Here is a 24,861-nt window from a genome sequence, read left to right on the forward strand (position 1 = left end):
TGTCTCTGAGTAATGTGAAATATCTCCCATTGGCTCATAGGTCTGAACACGTGGACCCCCTACCATTGGTGTTGTTTGGGGTTGTAGGTCCTTTAGGCAGCAGAACCTTACCGGAAGAAGTGGGCCATTGCTTGGAGGAGCTAATGTGATGGTGCTATTTGTTTGAGACAGTTTCTTGTAGTCACGGTTAACCTTGATATCACTTATAGCCAAGGATGACCTTGAATTTCTGATCCTCTTCTCGCCATCCCTCAAGCCTGGGGGGGGGGGGTGGTTTACAGTCATGTGATTCCAGGGCTGAATTACGCAGTGATGAGAATCGAACCCAGGGCTTTGTGCACACTAGGTAAGCACTCTGTCATGTGAGCTAATTTCCAACACAGACCATGGAGTTTTATAGCCTGTCCTTGTGTCTTGCCCGTTCTGTTTTCTGACAAAGGAGACAATGTGGCTAACAGCCTTAGATTCTTGCCACCATGCCCGCCCAACTCATGATGGACTGTGGGCCCTCATTACTGTCAGCAAAAATAAGTCACTCCCTTAAAGAGCCTTTTCTTAGGTCCAGCAACAAGAAATGTAACTAAGTCACTGGGACTTTAGCCTCTGCTCTTCATCACCGAGTTCGAAGCTTCCCTTGTGTCTAAGGAAGTACACACTTTTGATAAGCTTTCAAAAAAGCTAAGAGAGGTACTTCATTTGAAACACACACACACACACACACACACACAAATATCATGTTTCTTAAAGTAATTACTTGGTGGATAAAATTTCTTTTGGTTGGAGGAGATCTCTATCTTGTAATTTTCATATCCTATAATTTTGTGCTGTGGGAAGGCATGCCCAGCTTGGTGTAGTGGTGTGCTGAAGGGTTCGAGCTGCAGTTATCAGACAAAGAAGGGAGCACATGTTTGGTATGACAAGCTCAGGCTCTGCTTTTTCCTGTGGGCTTCATCTTCCCAGCTTCAGACAAGGATTGGAGAAGAGGTTACATCAGGACACAGATGACTACAAATCCTGGCAGGGGAGGCTTGCTTTGAGATCATTTTATTGCTTTTATTTTATTCCAAAACAATCTTATAAATGGTCCTCTCAGCCTCTGGATATAAAAAAAAAAGCATAAGGCTGGGGCCAGCAAACATTCTGAGCCTGAGTTTGTGTCCTATCTGGGGTTGGCAGAGAACAGTTGCCTTAATAAATGGTTTACAGGGTCTCATTTGGGGTTATGTCTGGGCAGAGGTTATCAAGCCTGGGGTAAGGTTGAAGTCAGATGTGCTGGGCTAACCCAACCCTCTTACATGTCAAAGCCTGCCATTTCCAAAAGACAAGCAATGAACAGACTTCTATGTGTTTGGGTATAACACAGTCTGTCATAGCCCACGTGGCCTTTTGTATAGTAGGTAAATATCAGGGTTGAGTTGAGTGGACATTTCTAGCATACCAGTAGATTTCAGCCAAGGCCCTCATCTATACATAAGAACAGGACAGGGCAGAGAGATGCATTGCATCTTTGAAGATTCTCTAAACTCAAAATGAAAAGGGGTATGTCCTGAGAGACTTCAGATCTGAGTCCAGCAGAACCCATCCCACCACAGTCTAAAACGTGCCAAGGAGTCCCACATGCGACCTCTCTCTTTCTGACAGAATTCATCATTGCTGCCCTGTCTTGTTTCCTCAGTGCCTTCCCATTCACAGAGATGAGCCTCCTACCCTGACTGCTCATTGCTGTAATGACTGCTCATTGCTGCAGAAGCTTCTTTGTGGTTCCTTCAGGTCCTGAGACCCAACCTTGAGCTGAAGCCATTTCTCCTGACTGCCCTCCATGCAGCAGAGAGCTCGGGCATGAGGGAAGCGGCATTAAGAAGAAGAGGATTTCCTAAAGAAGGGCAGGGGGGGATGGAGAGGCCTTCACCTACCTGGAGGGAGCTGCTACTCTTCTTTGAAAGGTGCAAGCAGCTTTAGGACAACCAAAGGCCTTAAAGTATTCTTTTCCAAAAGCCTACACCCATAGGGTGGAGAGAAGTCAGTCAAGCTGGAGCTAGACCAGCATGAAGACTGAGTTTAATCCCCACAATCTATAGGTAAAGGCTGGCCATGGCAGTATAAACTTATGATCCCCGTGCTGGGGCCTCGAACAGCTGAATCGCTGGGATCACTGGCTGGCCTCCTCCAACTGGGAAGTTCCAAGTCAGCGAGACTCTGTCTTAATGACCATGTGGACAGGTGCTGAAGGGGACACGTGAGTTAGGCTCTGGCTTCCATACACATATGTAGGCACATACATGTGCGTTCACACATATGCACAAAATCTTATACACACACAAATAAATATATTTTAGAAATCATATAAAATAAATAGAAAGGAAGTGGGAAGGGGCTTGTTCTAGTTCCTCTAGAATTCTGCTTAGGATGAAAAAACAATTTTCACTCGCTCACTCTTTTTTTTTTTTTTTTTTAATTAAAAAAAAACCTGTGTTTGTTTATTTTCTGAGACAGGGTTTATCTGTGTAGCCCTAGTTATCCTGACACTCCCCCTGTAGACCAAGCTGGCCTCGAACTCAGAGGGCTAATAATGCAACACTGATAACAGCTTTATTCCCAACATCCACGAGGCAAAGCAACCCAACAGTCCACTAGCAGATGAACGTGTACACACAATACAGAAGAATATTCAGCCACAAAGCTGAAGGAGCTGTGAAGCATGCCACGGTATGGGTGAACCTTGAGGGTAGTGTGTTAAGGAAAACAAGTTAGACCAAAAAGGACAAGCCTCATGTGATTCCTCATATATGCAAAATCCAGGTAGAGTAAACTAGAGATAGCCAGGGACTCTAGGGAGTGGGAGGTGGGGGATGAAAGCTGGGGGGTAGGAATGAAGCGAATTCTATCTGTGATGATGATGAAAAGCTTTGAATATGGAAGGCATCATGTAAAATTAGGACCACAGTTAATGATGAAGACTCTCACAGTGGACAGAATGCCCAATTTTACATTTTATATATTTACCATAATGAAAATTCAAATGAAATATAATTAAGAAAAATATCAAGTATAGTTTGACCTACTTTTTGCTGAAATGTTCTTTTAATCTGACTCCAACCCCATCCTCCCAGCCAACAGAGCACACTGAAAGCATGGGTTCTCTACTGAAGGCTGCCCCAAATAGAAAGCTATGTGAACCTCCACCCAGTGTGTTGGAGCAGGTCAGCCCTCAGCCCAGGTCATGAGCTTGTCATGAATGAGCAAGACACAGAGCTTATGGGTCACTTCCTGGCCACGGTCTGGGAAAGAAGAGGCAGATGAGACCCGGTTCTGACTGCAGAGCCAGGCAGCTCCAATGAACAAGGTGACCTAGAAGTGCTTCCATCCTGGCTAGGAGCTCAGCTGACTTGCTTTATTAGCACGTGGGTGGGGTACTGTGGACATCACTGGAATGACTATGGGACGTCTCACAGGAATATACTTTAGTTAAGTGTCCACTTGGGTTCATGCAGTCTTTTAAATGTGGACTGTGGGAAAGTAGCTCAGGGCTTCCTGTTCTTCTCCTGTGTCCTGTTTACCATTTAAAGACTGTGCCTTGTCGCCTAACCAAGGCAGTAACCAGGGCTGTTCACATTTTCTCTGTATTCTTCCCAACTCAAACTACGTTTGCCATCTAGTGAGTAATCCTTGGCATTGCAGCAGTCTCCCTCAAATGCCTCATTTCTCAGCCATTGACTTTTCATACTATGGTCCCTTTGATAGTCACTTCTGCCCTGTGTTGTCATGAATATATGGACATTCAGACCCACCTGTCAGGTTTGACCATTAGAACAGAGAAAATTCTCACAAGAAGGGTCTCTTCCTCTGTTCACAAGAAGACGAACTATGACCATTAGGTATAATAAATGGTTTAAGCAGGATGACCCTTGAGAATTAGCCAGCAGAGAGAATGTGCTCAAGCAAACTGTATTTGTGCACTGTGAGGTATCCAGCATCTCTCTCAAGCTTTCTCTCTTTCCCGTGTATTCCTAAGCAAAGCCAGAAGCTTTAAGAGTTTGGGACTCTCGCTGTACATGTTGCCTAGTGGGCTATCTAGCCTGTGGTCAAGGATAGCTATAAAGTCAGCCTGATGCAAAATGTTAAACTCACACAAAGCACTATGAGAGGGTTTTCACTAACTCCATTTTACCATTCTCCAGCATAGCCTTAGTCGATGACAATGTCCTGCCTTGGTGTCAAAAGGCTTGATGTGTCTATCAGAGCATAGCATTCTGGGCTTCTGAATACACATCAAAAGAAAGAGCTGCATTTTCTTCTATTGTTCTAGCTGTCATTAAGAAGCTTCGGTTTCCTATAAAAGGTGGCCTGAAGATACTGTGTTCTATAAGCTGGGGATTTGAAAATGAACACTGGCTGGGACTTGCTCAGTGGGTAAAAGGTGGTTGTCACACATGTCTGCTGACTTAAGTTCGGTCTCAAGAGTCCATGTGAAAGAACAGTGGGAGGCGAGAACCAGCTCCATAAAGTTGTTCTCTGAACTCCTCACATGGGCTGTAGCGTGTGTGCCTATGCTCCATATATACAATAATAGTCCTTTTTTAAAATAAAGTACGGGCCATTGAGATAGCCCAAACGGTAAAGATGCTTGCTGCCCAGAGCAATACTCTGAATTCAATCTCCAGGATTCACATGGTAGAAAGAGACAAGTGAGTCTCACAAGTTGTTTTCATACTCTCTCTCTCTCTCTCTCTCTCTCTCTCTCACACACACACACACACACACACACATACACACACCTGTGCATAAATGTTTTAAAAATAAAATAAAAAATAACAACTAGTCACTCAGAATTCTTGAAGAATTCCCAGTAACATTCTCTGGCTGGAACCTTAGCATTCCTAAATACCGATGACTCTGTTTTGAAAAACATACTGAATCTTATGTGTATATTTGCTTCTAAGACATAGGTACCGGTACCCCCACAGTTATGAATCAAATGCCCACAATTTGCCAAGCTGTGGACTGCATAACTTAATAGTAATTATGTATATATATATATGTCTATGTATCTATGTCTGCACATATGGATACACATATTTAAATAAAATCCTATTTAAAATTACATAGTCTCATTATGGTAACACCCTTTTCTAAACTTTGGTATAAGTCACTTCCTACACCCTCTTTCATGAGATCAGCAAGATTTATTTTAAACTGCCTTCTGTCCTGCAAAGGATGATGAATGGAGAAGCGGAAGCAGACACGTTTCCCTCTTTACTGCCCAATTAAGTGTACCATACAGCATAGCGCTCAGATCCCATAGTGATAGCTGGGATCCAAGAGTCATCCAAGCTGAGTGAGGAAGGCTGTATGGAGGCATTTCGTTTGTCCCCAAAGCCCCATGGTCTGCTTGGATGGTGATGTAGCTGCTACTTGGTTTTATTTCTTTATTTTTCTTTTGCAGGGAAGGCCAGAGATATCGGGTGTACATTGTGATACCGCTGCTGCCGGGATTCGAGGGAGACATTTCCACAGGCGGGGGGAACGCTCTACAGGCAATAATGCACTTCAACTACAGGTACCCTGAACACCAAGGAGGGAGCTACAGTGTTTCTACTTATTTGCTCAGTAATGCGCTTTTAAACCTTAGTCTTTACAGGGTAATGAAATTCAGATGTCGCAGTTATCCATGGTGGCTCTGTCAAGTATAACAGCACCAAAAAACTAGTCATTCTGTGTATGTCTCTTTCTGTCTCTGTCTGTGTCTCTGTCTCTTTTCCTTCCCTCCCCTCCCCTCTTCTCCTTTCCTTCCCCCTCTCCATCTCACTATGTGCTGCCTGGAACTTGCTATGTAGACCAGGTTGACCTTGAATTTCAGAGACACTCCTGCCTCTGCCTCCAGAAGGCCCAGCTAGTGCCTCTTTTGTATTCGTTTTAATATATCATATTAGTGAAAAATATCTATGCACTAATCCCTTTATTGTTTCCAGGAAGTAGAGAAAAATAAAACAGGAGAAGTAAGTGCGAACACAATCCAGGTACAGTTTGAGCGCTTTCAGTTAGAGCAGAGAGGACAACCTGAATATGTTCTTTGTGTTTTACACTTTTCTAATCATCCTTTTAGGAGTTATGAGGGGGAAGAATGAGACTTTATAGTGGACCAAACAGAGATGGGTTCAGGGCCTTGGGCACACTTGGGTGGAGGGCGACATGCACCTTGCTTGGCTTCAAAGGACCCCAGTTGCCTCTGACAGTTTGAGGTGCCTTTGGGTGGGATTGTGGTAGTGTTTGATGGCCCAGGATGTCCTGAAACTCCCTGTGTAGCTGAGGCTGACTCTGAACTTGTGATCTTCTTGCATTTACCTTCCAAGTGCTGTTTGTCACCGTGCCTGGTTTGCAGTGCTGGGGACAACCCCGGTCTTCCTGCCTAGTTGTTGGTTTTGTTCTCCCACTGACTGCTACCTTGTGCCTGTTCACCTGCCAGGATTTTACCTGAATGATTAGTACTAATGCTGTTTCCCAGGGGTGAATCCACCTGGCTACAATGACAGCCTTTGCTCTACACATTCTGGCTGAAGATGGGTTCATCTCTGCTGTTGTCTGATGTGGGACATAGCCCTGTCATAGTTGGTGATGTTTAACTGCACTCTGTCTGCTTTCTTGGCAATTCAAATATTACTTTTGGAATATTGTCTGCTGTGATTATTTCCTATGATTGTTTCTTGATATTTTTGAACCAGCTGAATGATATACACATTTGGCTGCTGTTCAGCAACCCAAACTATAACCTTTCATTATGAAAAACATCTCTATTTGAAGGCTATCAGCCTTCCCAGGCATGCTGTATTGTTAATTACTTTTATACAACAGGCAGATGGAACAAAGAATTTTTGTTTTCTTTCCTTTTTATATAATTTTATTATCACTCCAGATCAAATATTTTCAATTTTAATTTTAAAATTTTTATGAGCACATACTAATTGTAAATAATACTGTGTTTGCTATAACATTTTCTTACAAGCATCTAATAATTTGATCATATCTACCCCCCACTTTTGTCCTCTCTCACTCAGGCCACCTCGACCTCTTTCCAACTAGCCTCTCTTCTGCTTTGCTTTCTCCTTCCTCTTTCTTTTGTGAACCTGTGAATTCCTTTAGTGTTGTTTGCGGTTGCATTCGTGAGAGGTGATTTGTGGCGGCGTGAGCATCCTGGTGGCATGCCACTGAAGAAAATGTCCCCTGTGACATGATAGAACCTCAGGATGGCTGGTGTCCCTTGCTTGTCCGTTAGAGTCATCAATATTTAACAGCTTGAGAGACCAAAAATCCTCAGCAGAGCCAGTTATTTAAACCTTGATTTTTCTCATGTCCAGGTTTTTGCTGACTCGATGGAAATAGCCCAGTAAAATAGTTTGCTCTGTCCCTGGTGCTTTGCCAAAAGTTTGCCCTTTTCACCCCCGAAAGCAGGATGACTGTATAAGTGCTCTTATCTGGGAACACTCCCAAACTTATCGTTCCCGTCACAAGGTTTTCTAAGGGAAAGTTCATGCAGAGCCCATCTCTCTCCCTAAAACCTGGATCAGTTTTATAACTCTTCCATCAGCTCACCTCAAAATAACTACCTTGGTTTTTTTTTTTCAGTAACATTACAAAAAAATTCCTGTTACAGTTTTAACTTTTGAAAATGGGCATAGCACTTTCTCATGAAAGTACATGTCCTGTTTCTGCTTGGGTTAGGGTCATGTCCACAGGTACTGGTGTCAGACTTGGTTATTGGGCATCTCCATAACTGTGCCTTTACATGTGTGGGCATCTCCATAACTGTGCCTTTACATGTGTGGGCATCTCCATAACTGTGCCTTTACAGGTATGGGGACCTCTGTATCTGTGCCTTTACATGTGTGGGGAACCTCCACAACTGTGCTTTTACACATGTGGGGACGTCTGTAACTGTCTCTTTCCGTGTTTTCAGAACCATGTGCAGAGGGGAGAGCTCCATCCTTGAACAGTTAAAGCCAGAGCGTAAGTCATGCTTTTTTTTTCTTCTGCAATTGTTTCTAGGGAACATCAGGAGTTAGCAGGATTAGAGGTGGAGAGGATGCTGACATACCCTTTGTCCTTTTTGTTCAGTCTGGAGCCTGATTATGGAATGGTGCTCACACTAGTAGGAGTAGACCTTCCTACTTAACCAATCTAGAAAACCCGTCATGCACACATCTCAAATGGATAAACAAAAAACTATCCTGGCAATGTGAATGTCACATCGTGTCTTTACATGTAAGCCACCTCACGAAATGCTCAACAGAGGGAAACCATCTTTTCTCATTAAATTGCCCAAACCAGTGTTCAAAGGAAAACACCCATGCATGAGGTACGTGAGTAAGAAACACTAGAAATACTCTGCAACTTTTATTGATTGATTTACTTTTATAATATCAACAATTGCTGAGCAGTCTCACAAGGACTGTCTGTATGCATTCTCCACTTGTCCCAGCACAGCCCCGTACAGGTCATCTCTGTCTTAAGGATGAGCAAAACAGGTCTATGAGGCAGGCCGGCGGTTATCTATCTATTGCATCTGCTTATACAGAAGTCCAGGGATTCTCATAGCACTTTCTTATACTTAGTGAAAACAGCCCATGACATAACCATCTTTGTGATCTTTGAGACAACTCTAGATGAGGAAGGAAACACTGCTACAACTCTTTCTACACATACACTCTAAGTGGGTATGAGAAAAAAAGAAGGAAAGAACGAGAGAAAAATGTTTGCTCCTCATATATATATGGGACCAGTATTCAGACCATGTAAAAAAAATCCTATAACTCATAGTAAAAGAGAGAATTAGCTCATTTTTAAAATAAATAAAATACCTAAATAGACATTTAATTTCAAAGAGATACAGACATAACTAGTAAATACATGAAAGATGTTTAATATCACTTGCCACTGGGAAAAACCAAGTGAAACTCACCTTGAGATGCCTTGACCCCCTCTAGGATGGCTAAAATGACATCAGGTATTGTCAAGGACGTATGAACAGTGGGACCCTCATGCATTGCTGTTGGGAATTCAAATTGGTACAGTGTTATTTGAAAATAAATAAGCCAGAAATTTTCTCTTATTTCATATATATATACTGCATCTATTCAAAATTTGCATATGAGTGAGTGGTCATAGCCAAAATAGCCAGAAACCATACAATGTCCAATAACTGATCAATTACATGAAGGCCAGAAAAGCACATCAGATATCCTGCTCTGCCATTCTCTGTCAATCATAGTGATGGGTTAGTACTGATAAACTATAAAAAGCAATGAAACAGTATGTGCTACAATATGGATGAATCATGTAGGTACTGGCCTAACTGAAGGAAGCCAGGCACAAGAGGCCACATGTTATACGGTTGCATTTTTATGAAATATCTTTACTCGGTGAATCCATAGCAACAGAAAGAAAGTTTTATGGTGATTGCTAAGGTCTGAGGAGAGTAGGTAGAATTGGATGCCAAGTAGGTGGGCATGGGGAGAGAAAAGAAATGTCTTAAAATTAGGTCATGGTGATGGCTACATAGCACTGTGAATATACTTCTTAAAAATCCAAACATTCAGAACACAGACCAAGTACAGTGGTGCACATCTGTAATCTAAGCATTCAGAAGAGGGAGAGGAAGGTCATCCTTAGACAGACAGGTCATCCCCACTCAAGGTCATCCAAGGTCATCCTTAGATAGGTCATCCGCACTCAAGGTCACCCAAGGTCATCCTTAGATAGACAGGTCATCCCCACTCAAGGTCATCCAAGGTCATCCTTAGATAGGCCACCCCACTCAAGGTCACCCAAGGTCATCCTTAGATAGACAGGTCATCCCCACTTAAGGTCATCCAAGGTCATCCTTAGATAGACAGGTCATCCCCACTCAAGGTCATCCAAGGTTATCCTTAGATATACAGCGTGTGCAAGGACAACTTGGGATATATGAAAAATAAATCTCAAAAATCTGCCTCAAACGAACAAACAAAAAAATCTGTGGTATGTGGCAGTACTTGACTTTGAGTCAGCACTTGGGAGGTAGAGGGAGATGGGTCTTGTAGAATTGGAAGGTAGCCTGGTCTACATGGTGAGACCTTTTCTCAAACAAATAACCAAAATAACAAAATAAACAAAACCATCAAAAAAATCCATCTACTGAATCATAGTCTTTATTTATTTGTACTTCTGAGATTGGATAGAAAGCCTTGTACACACAAAGTGGGTACTCTGCCACTGAACCTTAGTCCCAGGCCTGAATTGTACAACTAAAAGTGGGAAATTTCATGCTAAGGAACTTTAGGAAATATAATTTTTATAAGGTTTTAGAGGATTTGTTAGTTTTAAAAACTATAGGACCCACTGAGTGTGATGGTATGTGCCTTTAATCTCAGCAATGAAGAGGCAGAGGCAGGACTCTGTGAGTTCAAGACCAGCCCAGTCTACATAGTGAATTCTAGGACAGGCATAGTGAGACTCTGTCCCTCAAAATAAGTAAGTGAGTAAATAAATAAATAGACTTGAATTTCCGCTATCATATATGCACACACATGTCAATCAGTGTTGGAAAGTTTAGGAAATTTTTACTTACGGTGTGTTCAGACACAGTTATGCACATTGCCTAACTGTACCCAGGAGAGAGCAGATGTCCAGAGTGTCACCTTGGTCTCTATGGGTTGATGAATCAGTCTATATAAAAGACATACTGAAATAACAGCGTAGGAAGGCACCCATGCTGCCTAATGCTTGTAAGGAGCCGGTGAGGGTACAGGAGAGTCAGGAATCAAAGCCAGCTGCTGCTTTTCTTTCTCATCCTGCACTTGAATAAAGCCGTTTCTCTTTAGCTCCAGACCCTTCATCTCGCCTTTGCCATTCAGGGGAAAGAAATTGGATTTTAACATAAGAAACAATTTCAGCGGTAAGCCTGCTTGAGGGAACGTTTCTAAGCACCCTGAGAACAAGTCGAAATAAGGCCTCTTTGTGGAGGAAATATTCCTGTTCTAAACGTGGAGAGAGAAGATTAATTACAGAGTGCCCTCTTCTGAAGCAAAAGATTGAGTTGCCAGGTTGAGAAGGTTAAGAAGCAGCTTGCTTTCATCCCTGACCCTCCTGTACCCCAACAAAAACAAATGTGGCAAAGGCCAGATGAAGGGTCTGAAGCTAAAGAAAACCTTTAGCTTTATTCAAGTGAGGATGTTGCCAGGTTTGTTTTTGTTAGCGTGTGGTGGGTTCTACAGGCCCGGCTTCCTCATCTCCAACTGGGTGCAGAGTTGCAGCTCCTGGTGCTGCCTCAGTTATTTTAAATCAAGCTGCAGCGGTGACGACATTAAAATTCCTGAAAAGCATTCCAGCCCTAGCCAGTCTCTGACCTGTAATCTCCAGAGACTTAGTGTTCAGGTTAAAGCATCCCATTATCATTTGTATCATTTTGGTGAAGTATAACATTTTGGGTTTTAGGGTCAAGTCAGTGTAAATTAGTGGCCAGGGGTATTCAGTCGAAATTAGAAATACACAGATACCCAGAGCTCCAAGTCTAAGCAATAAGCCTGTGCTAACTAACGCTTAGTGGTCTTTGTTTTTTGTTTTGTTTTGTTTTTGTTTTTGTTTTTTTCCCTCAAGATTACCTTGTAAACCTCCAGCACTTGTGTGGAGCCCAGACAGTGCTGTCAATCACAGTTAGTCCTGGGCTGTGTGTCTGGAGAGCCTCATGTCCCATGACATCACCCCAGGACTGGTCTTGCCCTCTCTTCACGAAGGCGTTCGAGTATCTGTGGCGCAGCGCCTTGTTTTCCTCTGAAATCACTCACATTCCTCACTGTAACTTGGTAGTGCACATTAATACCACCAGCTTTGTGTTTGTTTCCTGTGAAGTCAGCTTTCTTCAGAGTAGAACACCAGTTCTCAGAGTTCCTTGATTTCTTTCACTCGGAGCTGGGGCGGGGGCGGGTGAAAGGTGGGGTACATTGCCATCATCAGTGCACACCAACTGTATCTGACAGAGAACACCAAGATTACACATGGTGCCCCTTCCTAGACAGGTCTTTTCTCCCTGTCTGTTTTTTCTTCCCTCCGCCTGCCTCCCTCCCTCCCTCCCTCCCTTCCTCCCTCCCTTCCTTCCTTCCTTTCTTTGATTTCCTTTCCTCCTCTTCTCTTCTCTTCTCTTCTCTTCTCTTCTCTTCTCTTCTCCTCTCTTCTCCTCTCTTCTCCTCTCCTCTTCTCCTCTCTTCTCCTCTCTTCTCCTCTCTTCTCCTCTCTTCTCCTCTCTTCTCCTCTCTTCTCCTCTCTTCTCCTCTCTTCTCCTCTCTTCTCCTCTCTTCTCCTCTCTTCTCCTCTCTTCTCCTCTCTTCTCCTCTCTTCTCCTCTCTTCTCCTCTCTTCTCCTCTCTTCTCCTCTCTTCTCCTCTCTTCTCCTCTCTTCTCCTCTCTTCTCCTCTCTTCTCCTCTCTTCTCCTCTCTTCTCCTCTCTTCTCCTCTCTTCTCCTCTCTTCTCCTCTCTTCTCCTCTCTTCTCCTCTCTTCTCCTCTCTTCTCCTCTCTTCTCCTCTCTTCTCCTCTCTTCTCCTCTCTTCTCCTCTCTTCTCCTCTCTTCTCCTCTCTTCTCCTCTCTTCTCCTCTCTTCTCCTCTCTTCTCCTCTCTTCTCCTCTCTTCTCCTCTCTTCTCCTCTCTTCTCCTCTCTTCTCCTCTCTTCTCCTCTCTTCTCCTCTCTTCTCCTCTCTTCTCCTCTCTTCTCCTCTCTTCTCCTCTCTTCTCCTCTCTTCTCCTCTCTTCTCCTCTCTTCTCCTCTCTTCTCCTCTCTTCTCCTCTCTTCTCCTCTCTTCTCCTCTCTTCTCCTCTCTTCTCCTCTCTTCTCCTCTCTTCTCCTCTCTTCTCCTCTCTTCTCCTCTCTTCTCCTCTCTTCTCCTCTCTTCTCCTCTCTTCTCCTCTCTTCTCCTCTCTTCTCCTCTCTTCTCCTCTCTTCTCCTCTCTTCTCCTCTCTTCTCCTCTCTTCTCCTCTCTTCTCCTCTCTTCTCCTCTCTTCTCCTCTCTTCTCCTCTCTTCTCCTCTCTTCTCCTCTCTTCTCCTCTCTTCTCCTCTCTTCTCCTCTCCTCTCCTCTCCTCTCCTCTCCTCTCCTCTCCTCTCCTCTCCTCTCCTCTTCTCTTCTCTTCTCTTCTCTTCTTCCCTCCCCTCCCCCTCCCTCCCCTCTTCTTTCTTTCTTTCTTTCTTTCTTTCTTTCTTTCTTTCTTTCTTTCTTTCTTTCTTTCTGCTCTTTTCCTCCTCTTCCTCCTTTAGACTCTATACTGTTAGCTTTCTCCTCAAGGCCATTTTTCACACATGATCCTCACTGTCTGGAGGAGGCAGAGTGGCAGGTAGTATGGACTGTGACTGACAGGTGCTTGGCCAATGTGCCCTAGGTCTACCGTGGGACCTCACAAGCCAGAGTTTTCACAGTATAAACCATGCCACATCTTAAAATTCAGGCTGATCTTTTCAAAATGATTTTTAAATATGTTCGACTTTTTGTACAATGTGTTCATTTCAGTATTACTGGTGGAAGCACATGCCACCTTGTGAGTGTGGAGGTCAGGGACGACATTCAGGAGTCAGTTCTCTCCTTCTGCCTTTTCCTGGGTTCCAGTAATCAAACTCAGGTTGTCAGGTTTGTGAGGCAATGGCCTTTGCTCCTGAGACAGTGCTAATTTCAGTCTGTAGGGCAGTTTCGGGGCTCTATTTGAACCTTCACCCTGTGTTTCTGTATGCTGACATTTTACCTTTCCCCCCTTCTCCCCATTTCCTGTTCCCCCCCTCACCTTCTCTCCCCCTTCCCTCCCTCCCTTTAACTTTCCTGGGGCCTTAAAGACCTCCACAGGCCATCTTCCATTGAACCACACCTGGAGCCCAGCAATCTGCCTTTAGCAAGTCTTACAAAGATGGGGTGGGCCTTATGTACACTGAGAACCTCTGTTTAGTGGATTCTGTGAAGTTTTCATAGAAAAATTCATGCTAAAAAATATTTACTTTGGTAAAGGCTTTTCTCCATGACTCTATTGAAAAACTGTTTTAAGTCTTAAAGAATTATAGTCTGGATCACGGGACAGCCCCAGATGATACAGAGTAATCCAAAGCTCAGGCTTGGTGGCCCTTTGTAGCAATGATGATAGAAGCCATAGGGGGAAGCCCTGGTGCAGGAGAAATGAATTCTACAATACCTATAAAGATGAAGAAGTTTTGGAAATATTTTCCAGGAATTTTATGGACATGAAGAACTTCAAAGAGGACACATTTCCCTCTCTTTAGCCAGAGAAGATTTTTTTTTTTAAAGGAGTAATAGTCCAGGCATGTCCAATCTTTTGATCTTGCCATCTACAAAATTCATACTTGAGAACTGTATAATTGAGTTACAAAAAATTGTGCCCCATCTCCCAACTGACAATGTTTTAAGGACGTTTGTGACTTTGTGTTAGGTGTTCTCATGGCTGCCCTAGATCTCATGTAACCTGCTGCTGAAGTTGAAACGCACCTGGACCTTAAATGCTGTTCTAATGGAACATGTGTTAACATGTGAATATTTCATGTATGTAGGACTTTTGTTTTCCTGTATGTAGAATGGTATAACAAGAAGCAACATCAACTCAGCTCTTTTTGTCCGTGCTCTGAGATCATCCACACACATAGATGAAGGATGATCTGTCAGTGCCAGACTCCCCTCGTGAACCTAAGAATGAGTTTCTTTCCAAGATACCTGAATTACTAGAGCATCCATGGCAAAGTAGAAAGCCTGCATAAGAAATGGGAGGCACAGCAAACAGACCATGAGTTTCCACTCGGTCTATTACTGTGTTCATAATCTTCTAAAGAAAATGATATGATACGGAATATGATTTGGCTTGGGTCCTCTCATTTGTTCTGAGGCTCGGACTTTGTGCAGAACAACAGCTTGAGGGAGGGGACCATAAGACCTTAAGACAACACTCAGATGGTGGTGGTGACTATAGTCGGGTGTGGATTGCAAGTCTTGTCACATGATGAGTGAGTCTGCTAGTTGAGTGAGCTGCTAGTCACAGTACAAGCCTAGAACTGTTCACTCTAAACAAAATCTCCCTCTTACCTATCATTAATGGTCTAAAAGCGAGAATTCGTTGACAGTTGCATACATGCCTACAATGTGTTTTCATTTTTACCTCTTGCTGCCCTCTCTCATCTCCTCCTTCCCAACCAACCCCATTCCTACTTTCATATTGTTTATTTTAGTTTTCCAGTGACTCACTGAGATTAATTAACATTGTCTTCAGAAGCGTGGACAACTTTTCAGTAGCTATACCACTGAAGAAAATGGTCCCTCCTTCCCCAGTCACTAAGTGCCAATAGCTCTTCAGGGAGGGTTGGAACCTCATAGGCTCCAGCCCCACCCATGATGCAATGTTGTTGGGTCCCCATCTTGTAATGGTAGCCACAGCTGCTGTGAGTTCCTAAGAACGGTGGCTATGCGTTTAAGACAGCAGTTCACAGCACTCCTCCCTCTCCCAGGGGAAGATTCTTTAATTGGCATCATTTCTCTGTAGCCATAGTAAACAGACTAAAATGCTTCTGGCGCTGAATGTGCTACATATATTTTATGGTTCTGACTTGAATTTGTCCTCTTGTATCACTGAAATCTTGTGTTGCCTTTTCTGCCTTCTCTCCTCAGTAGTTAACCCACGAACTCATTAAAAGGTTCAAATTGGGGTATATTTCCAGATTGCATCAGCCAAAGAGAAAAGACATTACAATATGATTTTTTAGAAAAATGTAGTCATTGTCCTCATTAGCTTTAATGACATAGCATAGAGTCATCTCAGAAGGGAATCTCAAAGGAGGGATTGCTTACCTCAGATTCGCCTGTGGACATATCTGTAAGGGATTGTCCTTACTGTTAATTGACAGAGAGCCCAGTCTACTGTGAACTGCACCAACCCTGGCAAGGCGGTCTTGGGATGGATGAGAAAAGAGCTAAGCGTGAGCCAGGGAATAAGCCAGAGAGTGAGGTAGCAAGCATCGCTCTTCTGGATCCTGCTTATGCTCTTGCCTGGAGCTCCCGCCCTGCCTTCGCTCAGTGATGGACTGGGATCTGGAAGAATAAGGCAAAGCCTTTCCTCTCCTAAGATGCTTTTGCCTACAGTGTTTTGTTACAGCAACAGAATGAAGCTAAGATACTCATCCAAGTTATTAATGTAAATTCTCTTGTACTTTCCTGGTTAAATTTTGCAAAAGAAATGTATGTGTGTGTGTGTGTGTGTTTGTGTACACATTACCATATTGTATACCTGTATTCTAAGTAGCCTGCTTAAGTGGCATATATATCTGGTTAAAAAAAAAATTGAAGTACCTTAGTTGGGCATGGTGATATTGATTTTAGTATTTTTCTTTTGATTCCCAGTTGGTAATAAGTGGATAAATTACATATCGTTTTGTGGACTGAGAACACATGCAGAGCTGGAAGGAAACCTAGTCACCGAGCTCATCTACGTCCACAGCAAGTTGTTAATTGCTGACGACAACACAGTTATTATTGGTAAGTGTGTGGCCTGTGGCTGTGCTTTTTGTCACCGACAGCCCTCTGCCTCAATTACCCTTGCTTCCCCATACTGCCTCGGCAGCAGAGACACTGCCATATAACCCTAGACTGTTTCAGAGACAGTTCTCTTCTGTTGTACTCTTCCTAAACCATTTTGTGTGTTTTTGTTTTTAATCAAGTATTAAAAATCAGAGCAATGAAAGGGACTTTGCACATATTACAGTACTACAGTTCTAAACAGAACACTGTCGGCACAGGTACTAAGAACAATTAGTAAATGAGAGCTCATGAAACCAAAAAGCTTCTGTACGGCAGAGGACGATGTCCTCCAAACAGACTGAGCTACAGAATAGGAGAAGAGTTTTAGCAATATTCATCTGATAGTGGGTTGGTATCTATAATATAAAAAGAACTCAAAAAACTGGATGTCAAGAAAACCCAATTTTTAAAATGGGCTACAGATTTTAATAGGTTTTAATTCTCAAAAGAGGAAACACAAATGGCCAAGTAGCACTTAAAGAAGTGTTTAACATCCTTAGTCATCAGGGAAATTCAAATAATTTAAACTGGTTTGAGATTTCATTGTATACCAGTCAGGATGGCCAAAATCAATAAATGACAGCTCATGCTGGCAAGGATGCGAGTGAGGGGACCAGTCCTCCATTGCTGATGGGAGTGAAGACTTGTACAGCCACGATGGAAATCAGTGTGGTGGCTCTGCAGGAAGCTGGGAATCAGTCCACCTCAAGATTCAGCTATCTTGAGCATACACCCAAAGGACATTTTGTCCTAGTACAGTGACACTCGCTCAACGATGTCCATTCATTTATAGTAGCCAGAAATCGGAAACAGTCTAGATAATGGAAATCAATTCATTCATAATGGATGCATAGTTAAAGAAAATGTTATGTTGCATTAACACAATGGAATGTTACTCAGCTGCTAAAAAGTTAAATAATAAAACTCACAGGTAAATGCATGGCGCTAGGGGGAAAATCATCCTTAGTGAAGTACCCCAGACCCCAAAAGGCAGATATGGAATGTATTCACTTCCATGTGATGTTAGCTGTTAAGTCTTCAATAATCAGGCTACAACCCATATAACCATGGAAGTTAGCGATAGAGTAAGGGATTGGAGGGCAGGGATGGATCTCCCTAGGAAAGGGAAATAATATAATTATGGACAAATAAGGTGTGTGTGTGGGGGGGGCTAGAATGGGAGGATCAAATTGCCAAATAATGGGGACTATGAAGCCCCAGCTGGGTAGCTCTCATCATCCAGGAATAAGGTTTTGGTCAAAAGAGCCACATGGGAACCCATGTTACTGCCAAGGCTATTGGTTCTCCACAAAACTGAGAGTAGGCCCTGTTACTGATGACAACTGCACAATTCATTGAACGTGGAGAAGTGGAGCTGGTGCCTTCCTAATGGTGCTGGAAGGTACCCCGCATGCTACCAAAGGAGACAGGTCAACACCAACCCAGCTACACATCCTTCCATCGACAGTAGTGACCCACCTGCAAGATGCACTAGTGATACAGGTAGTACAGAGCTTGGGAGAGTGACAAACCAATATCTGATTGGAGTTAAGGCCATTCCGTGAGATGGAACCCATATCCAGTACTGCTTGGGTGGCCAAGAACCTGACACCATGTAGGCCAGGTATCTAGGGGAAAAGCAACTATTATTATTCTCATAAAGGACCTTGGCACAAAAATGACACCTAATGACATTCAGCTATAGTCATAGATCAATGCCTTGCTCAGCCATCATCAGAGAAGCTTCTCCTGCAACTTGACAATAAGCAGAGAGTGGGAGTCTCTAGAATACTCAGTCCTAAATGGGATGTCCCCATCAAACCCTTTCCCTCAGGCCTCAGAGAAACCCACAGAAGAAGGAAGTGGAATGATTGTTAAGAGCCAGTGGGCATGGAAGACATGAAGGAAACCAACATTACTAGACAACAGTACTGACGCATCTAACCTTACAGAGACTGTGCCAGTGTCCATGGTCACACATAGGTCTAAGCCAGATGAGAGGGGGAAGTGGACACTAGACCCCATCCCTAACCCAGACTCTCTGCCACTGAGAACTGCTCACAAAGGGAAGATTAGTTTCTTTCAACAGTTTCACTGGGCCCTATGGCCAGTAGGTGACCAACAAAAAAAAATGAATTCAGTAGCATTGGTGGTGGAGGTAGGGTGGTCTTTGTCTCATAATGCTTTGCCTGGACTGTTTTTTTTTTTAACCTTTCAGGTCCTTTGAATATAAATTACATTTTTTGGTTTTGTGATTTTAAGAGATTGCTGTGTGTGAAAACTCTGTGTCTGTCTCTATCATGTGTTTCTTTGGTTTCTTGTCTTTGTTCTATTCTAGTTTGTTTGATTTTGTTTTATCTAATTTTATATTATTTGGAATTATATGCCTGTCTATTTTCAAATGATAGACAGGGTGTAGATTTGGATAAGAGGGGAAGTGGGTAGAGGCTGGAAGAAGGTGCAGGAGGGGAACCATAATCACAATACATGTATGAGAAGAATCTATTCTCAATTAAAGAAAAATACAGAAAAAATGCATACATGCACAGAAGTCTGAAACAGTCATTTTAAAAAAAAGAGAGAAAAGAAATAGCTTAGAATTCTTTTATGTAGCTCTAGAGTCTATACCTGCTGACATGCGGTGTGGTTGCATTTTAGTCTTGTTATTTGTTTCTCTGAAATAGTAAAGTAATGCCCTTTGTTTGTTATATCTCAGCTCACATGTATTACATAATTTTCAGCTCCCTTTTTTGCTGTTGTTGTTTATATATTTACCATTTGCAGATCTGACAGGCCTGTCCTTTCTTTTCAACTGTAGCTACTCCCTGGTTTGTTACTATTATTTCCTGGCTATCACAAGAATCGCCGTCATTTGTGTTAAAGCACGGTCAGTTTCTGATGGTTTGTTTTCAGAGCTCATTTATGCGGAAACCTCAGTTCATTCACCAGTGTATTCTGGGGGCTGAGAACAGGGACGCATTTGAGGCTGGACACACATCTGGGAGCTGTCTGCAGATGCACAGGCATGCAGAGGCAGCTCTCCCTCACAATCGAACGCAGTCTTTTCCAGTGAGAGGGACTTACCTTTAAGCCCATGGCTCCTTCGAGGCACCAGGTAGTGGCTCTTCATAAGGATAAGGAAATTTGACATTTTTAATTTGTTCACAAACCATTTTCTTTAAGTCACTTCTGAAGAGCTCCTTCAGCTGAAAGTAGAACAGAGCCCCTTGTTCCGGCAGCACCTCCTTCAGCTGCCCTCGTAGCGAGCTACGAGGTAAAGCTGCCTCTGAGGAGTTCCCTCAATTGTGTGTCCTGCACAGCCATTTGCTCCTTTACTGTCTCAGTTGATCCTGGTACCAATCACCTTGCTCCTCTACACAGCCCTTTTCCCTTCCATGGCACTTTTTGCTCTTCCATGCTCTCCCTTGGTCCTCCATGTCCTCACTTGGTCCAGAACCATGCCAGGTGCCATCCCCTAAGCTAATCACTGACAAAGATGACGGCATTCCAATGGCTGGCCTAGAATGATATAGTTCATACTTGGGCTCGTTCTCAGGAGGCCCCCACACCCCTAAACTGCCTCTTCCCTAGATGACTTATGCAGAGTTGGGGTTCTGTGAGCCACAAAGCATGGAGTGAGAACTTATTGTTGGTGGCTGTCATGAGAAGAAGCTTGAGTGTGTCTGTGGGTTCTCCTTTTAGGTTCTGCCAACATCAATGACCGGAGCATGCTGGGGAAGCGAGACAGCGAAATGGCTGTCATAGTGCAGGACACAGAGACGGTCCCATCGGTGATGGATGGAAAGGAATATCAGGCTGGTCGCTTTGCCCGAGACCTTCGCCTGGAGTGCTTCAGGTCAGCCCTGCAGAGCCATGGTTGTATTATTAGTTTCACAGAGCAGGGGCTCAGGGTTACCTTCACCCTTGGCTCCTCTACCATGCTAGATTCTTTTTTCATTTAGACATGTTCTATATATATATATGGCTTTAAACATACATACATACATACATGTATTTTAATAGTCTATCATCTTTTTTTGTACAATACCATGAATTCCCCTTTTAAATGTAATTGATTTATTACAGACCAGGTCAAACTATATAGGTAGGATTTGTGTAAGATTTTAAAAGTAATTTCACTTTTTAAAAATTCAGAATATACAAGGTGATCTAGCATGTGAAAACACTGCCCCCGGAAAGTCTGAAGTTCTTAGTTCAATCCTCTCAGCTCACAAGGTGGAAAGAGAGAATCTTCAGGCTGTCACACGTGGAAGGAGAGAAGTGACTCCCACAAGGTTTCCTGACCTCCACAGGCACTGTGACATGAGTATCTGCAGATGAATTACAGGGATATGTTAGGTATTACCCAAAGAACTCCCGTAGTTGCTGGTCTCAGATTTAAGTGTGAGTATCACACTTCCATGGTTTAAAAGGACTTCTCTGGTTTTCCACAAGATAGACAGAATACTGACTGCTATGAAGCGAGGACTGTGTGACCCTAAGGGATTAAGGGCTGTTGCTGGCCTGGTGAGGTTCTAACTCCCCGTAGCTCCTTCAGTTTGTTATCACGTGCTCTTCTTTTACCCTGTTCAGTCATGGTACTTCGTTCCTCCATTGCTCACTGCTGTCTGGCTCCTTCCCTCAGAACTAAACAAAGAACAGGTAAAACCCTTTCACATACATTAACCCTACATGGTCTGCCAATACTTTGACCTCTCTCCTATCTGTAGACCTTGGCAGGAGGTCTATAGTTTATGATTCTAGAATTGTTGCAGCTGTGATGTGATTTCACTTGAGACCTGTGAGGGGGCAGAGTGAGACAAGAAGGAAGTCTGATTCAACATGATTTAGTTAGCCAGTATTGGTTCAGACTTCTGCTTTCTGACCCTGAGTAGTTTATCATAAGCATCTTTAAATATAACACAACTTGGGAAAAAAGTGTTTCCTGATGTAACATAATACCCTGTGCACAAAGAGGCATAATTACATCACAACTGTTTTCAAAGGACATGTCACTGCCTCCATGAAGACTGATTCTAGACCTAAGCTATATGTACTATCTATCTTAAGGCCCTATAGGAAGGTCTGGTGTGGTCTTGATCATACAGATAGCACAGAGGTCATTTGGACTATTAGCCACCTCTGGTCCTGGTTGTGGGAGGTTGGTCTCTCAAGCTCCGACCTTACAGATAACACAAAGGTTACCTAGACTATTAGCCACTTCACATCTTGCCTGTGGGAGTTTGGTATGGCTTAGCCCTACAGATACAGTAAATCACCAGGTTATTAACCATCTCCATTCCCAACCTTCTGGGTGAAAATGCAGGCTATACATCTATTGAAAAAATGGTCCTGTCTAGCATTTCTGGTTTCTTCAGTGTGTATCTGTGGCAAGAACCTCTGTGTTCCCAATAGTGGCCTTATGGTAAGACATACCATGTGCTTCTAACATAGTTGAAGGTTGTGTTTCATGCTGCTTGCAGGAGGGATGTCCTGTAAAACCACTGTCTTGATCCTTCATGCTTTAATGGTGCACATGGACTCTGGCTCACACAGAGAGGGAATGTACAGGTACTGCTCGCCTTGACTACATATCAGCCACCTTTCTTCAGTACTAGCCAACCTAGCTCGCCAGACCTGGCTACATTCATATTCAGACACATTCATTCTTTGTTCTCAGCTTGAAGAACTGAGCCATGCCTCAAAATATTTCAGTACCTTTCAACAGCTTTTATCGCTATATTACTTTATTACTAACTGTTTAGTGCAGTGAGAATTCTTTCAAACCACTGATATTTCAGAAAATTATTGTTAATTTGTTTTGTTTAGCAGGGAGAATTTAAAATTAGTACCCTGCTATTCAACCCACTGGCTTCCTATTACAGCATACACAAGGAAATATTTCACTTTGTAAACTGAAAATATGTCCTGTCCTGTCCTGTTGTGGGTAAATTTCAGTATTCTTTTTAAAGTAGTGAACTTCTTTATACATCTTCAGGTGTATACTAAATATAGAGGGACATGATTCTTCTTTTCAGCTCATTTTCTCTTGTAGAAATTTGGCATATATAAAAACACCAATTTTTTTTTAGGTGCTTCTCAGCCATTTGGTATTCCTCAGTTGAGAATTCTTTGTTTAGCTCTGTACCCCATTTTTTAATAGGGTTGTTTGGTTTTCTGGAGTCTAACTTCTTGACTTCTTTATATAGATTGGATATTAGCCCCTGCAATCTCCCTGTCGCCTCCTTTCCAGCACTGGGCTAACAGCACACACCACTGTGGGTTTGGGGGATTAAATTCACGTCCTCATGCTTCAACGCAAGCCTGTAACCAGCTGAGCCATCTCCCTGTGCCCAGCTCATATTCTTTACTGAAAATTTAAGATTTCCTAGCAGGAGGACTAATCTTTGGTAAAACTTCATTTTCCTGTTAACGCCTTGGTGTGTTGTTATTCTTCCTGACAATTTTCACACTGGCTTAAAAAACAGCTGTCCTTTTTTTTTTTTTAAACTTTTTATTGATTCTCTATGAATTTCACATCATGCACCCCAATTCTACTCAGTCCCCCATCCCTTCATATCAACCCTCCACCCTTGCAAACCCCCTCCCACCACAGAAACTAAAACAAACAAACAACAACATTAAAACCGCCTCGCCATGGAAGCTGTGGTATCTCCCTCTGTCCACACATCTTTGCTTGGAAATGTTCATTGCAATGAGTTATTGGCCTGGCTCGAGGGCTCTGGCTTCGGCTACACCATCAATACTGGGGCCTCACTGGAACGCCTCTAGGATGTTCTGTTGTTGTCCTGTATCATCAAGATCCTGCAGCTTTGGAGCAAGGCGGTTGTTCTTGAACAATTATTTTAACTTTACCCCAGTGGCAAAAACGGATAATATATTAATGTATTTAAAATCACCACAAAAAATCATGTCAATTTTCTTCCCTTTATTAGAAGTGTTCCCAGAGATAATATTGAAGCCTAGAGCACAGTCATTTTCTCTCTTTAACATGCAGCTTTAATCCATTTTCCAATCTGGGCTATTTTTGAATAGAAACTAACAGACACATTTCAATGTGAAATCAATTCTGGAGACAGAATCAGCCATCAGGGTTCTGCACTGACTGTCACAACTGTGAGCCAAACAGTCCATTAAGTATCCCAACTTTACAGATACAACTATCACTTACCAGAAGCCATCAGCTACACACGTGAGCTCAGAACGAGCTAAGATGCTAGGTGTGTGGAATAGAAAGAACAGAAATAACATTTTTTTGCAGTGTTTCTGCCCTCCTACATTTTGTGGCTAAATATTAGATATACAGAGGCATGAAATCAAAGCCCTTTTCTTTAAATCTTGTCCTCAAAAGGTCACCCAAACTTTTTCAGATATTTTTGTTATTCATTTTCATGCAGTTCAACACTAACAGGAGAAATATTCTAGAACAAATTAGTGCCGATAGAGACTTTCTAACTAGTTTTCCTACAGACAAGCCCTTAACTTATAAATTGGTGGATACGTTACTTCACCTCTTATTTTAAGAACAAACTCATGGAAATGCCCTACACTGAGTCTCCAGCTCCTCATACGTGTCCTGAGCAAATGGTACTATTAATTCTCAGTACTTAATTCTAATTAATTCATGGTCATAGGCTTTCTGCCCTTCAGATTTGGCGCAGTAAAATTCTGCTTGAATTCTCAGCAGCCTGCTGGGGTATGCAAACATCCTTGCTTGGGTCCTCTTTTTAAAGTTTTTCTCATGTAAGCTACAGGAAACATTATTTGAAGCAGCAATAGACTTTGAGATTATGGCTCTCAAGAATTGCTGTGGATTTATGGTGCCGGTTGCACCTGTTTTAAAGAGATTTTGTGTCGCAAAACAAGTGCAACCTGAGATAGAAACGAGTTGCCTTTAATTCCCCTGAAATAGACTGAACTTTTGCAAGTTGTGGGTGAAGGCACATAGAGAGTGTGTGGTGTAGCACAGCCTCTCTCAGAATAATTTCAAATAGTCTTTAACTCAGGAATTTGCATTCTGGAATTCCTCCTAATGATAGTAAAAAAAAATCACCAACTATTACATATTATGTCTAAATTACGTTCGTTGTGATATTGCTCATCATCATAAGAAATTGAACACCACACAAATGGCCATCATAAAATAATTGGTTACAGAAACTGTACATGCTGGGAGTTTCAGCAACCATTAAAAATGATGTAAGTCTACATTTGCTTGAATACAGAGAGGACAACGGAATGATGTCAACATTATTAAACCT

The 24,861-nt window shown here is 42.7% G+C and overlaps 1 protein-coding gene across 6 annotated transcripts in view; it reads left to right on the top strand.

The window, feature by feature from the left end:
* Positions 1-24,861, top strand: part of Pld1 (phospholipase D1) — a 194,904-nt gene that overhangs the window by 165,833 nt on the left and 4,210 nt on the right. For all 6 annotated transcript variants that reach the window (XM_017319490.2, XM_017319489.2, NM_001164056.1 and 3 more), the window contains 4 exons: positions 5,444-5,557; positions 7,952-8,001; positions 16,403-16,537; positions 20,282-20,435. In XM_017319490.2, the coding sequence (XP_017174979.1) occupies positions 5,444-5,557; positions 7,952-8,001; positions 16,403-16,537; positions 20,282-20,435 (453 nt within the window). The remainder of the gene's footprint in view (positions 1-5,443; positions 5,558-7,951; positions 8,002-16,402; positions 16,538-20,281; positions 20,436-24,861) is intronic.

The sequence above is a fragment of the Mus musculus genome, chromosome 3 (genome assembly GCF_000001635.26).
Source record: "Mus musculus strain C57BL/6J chromosome 3, GRCm38.p6 C57BL/6J".
NCBI lineage: Eukaryota > Metazoa > Chordata > Mammalia > Rodentia > Muridae > Mus > Mus musculus.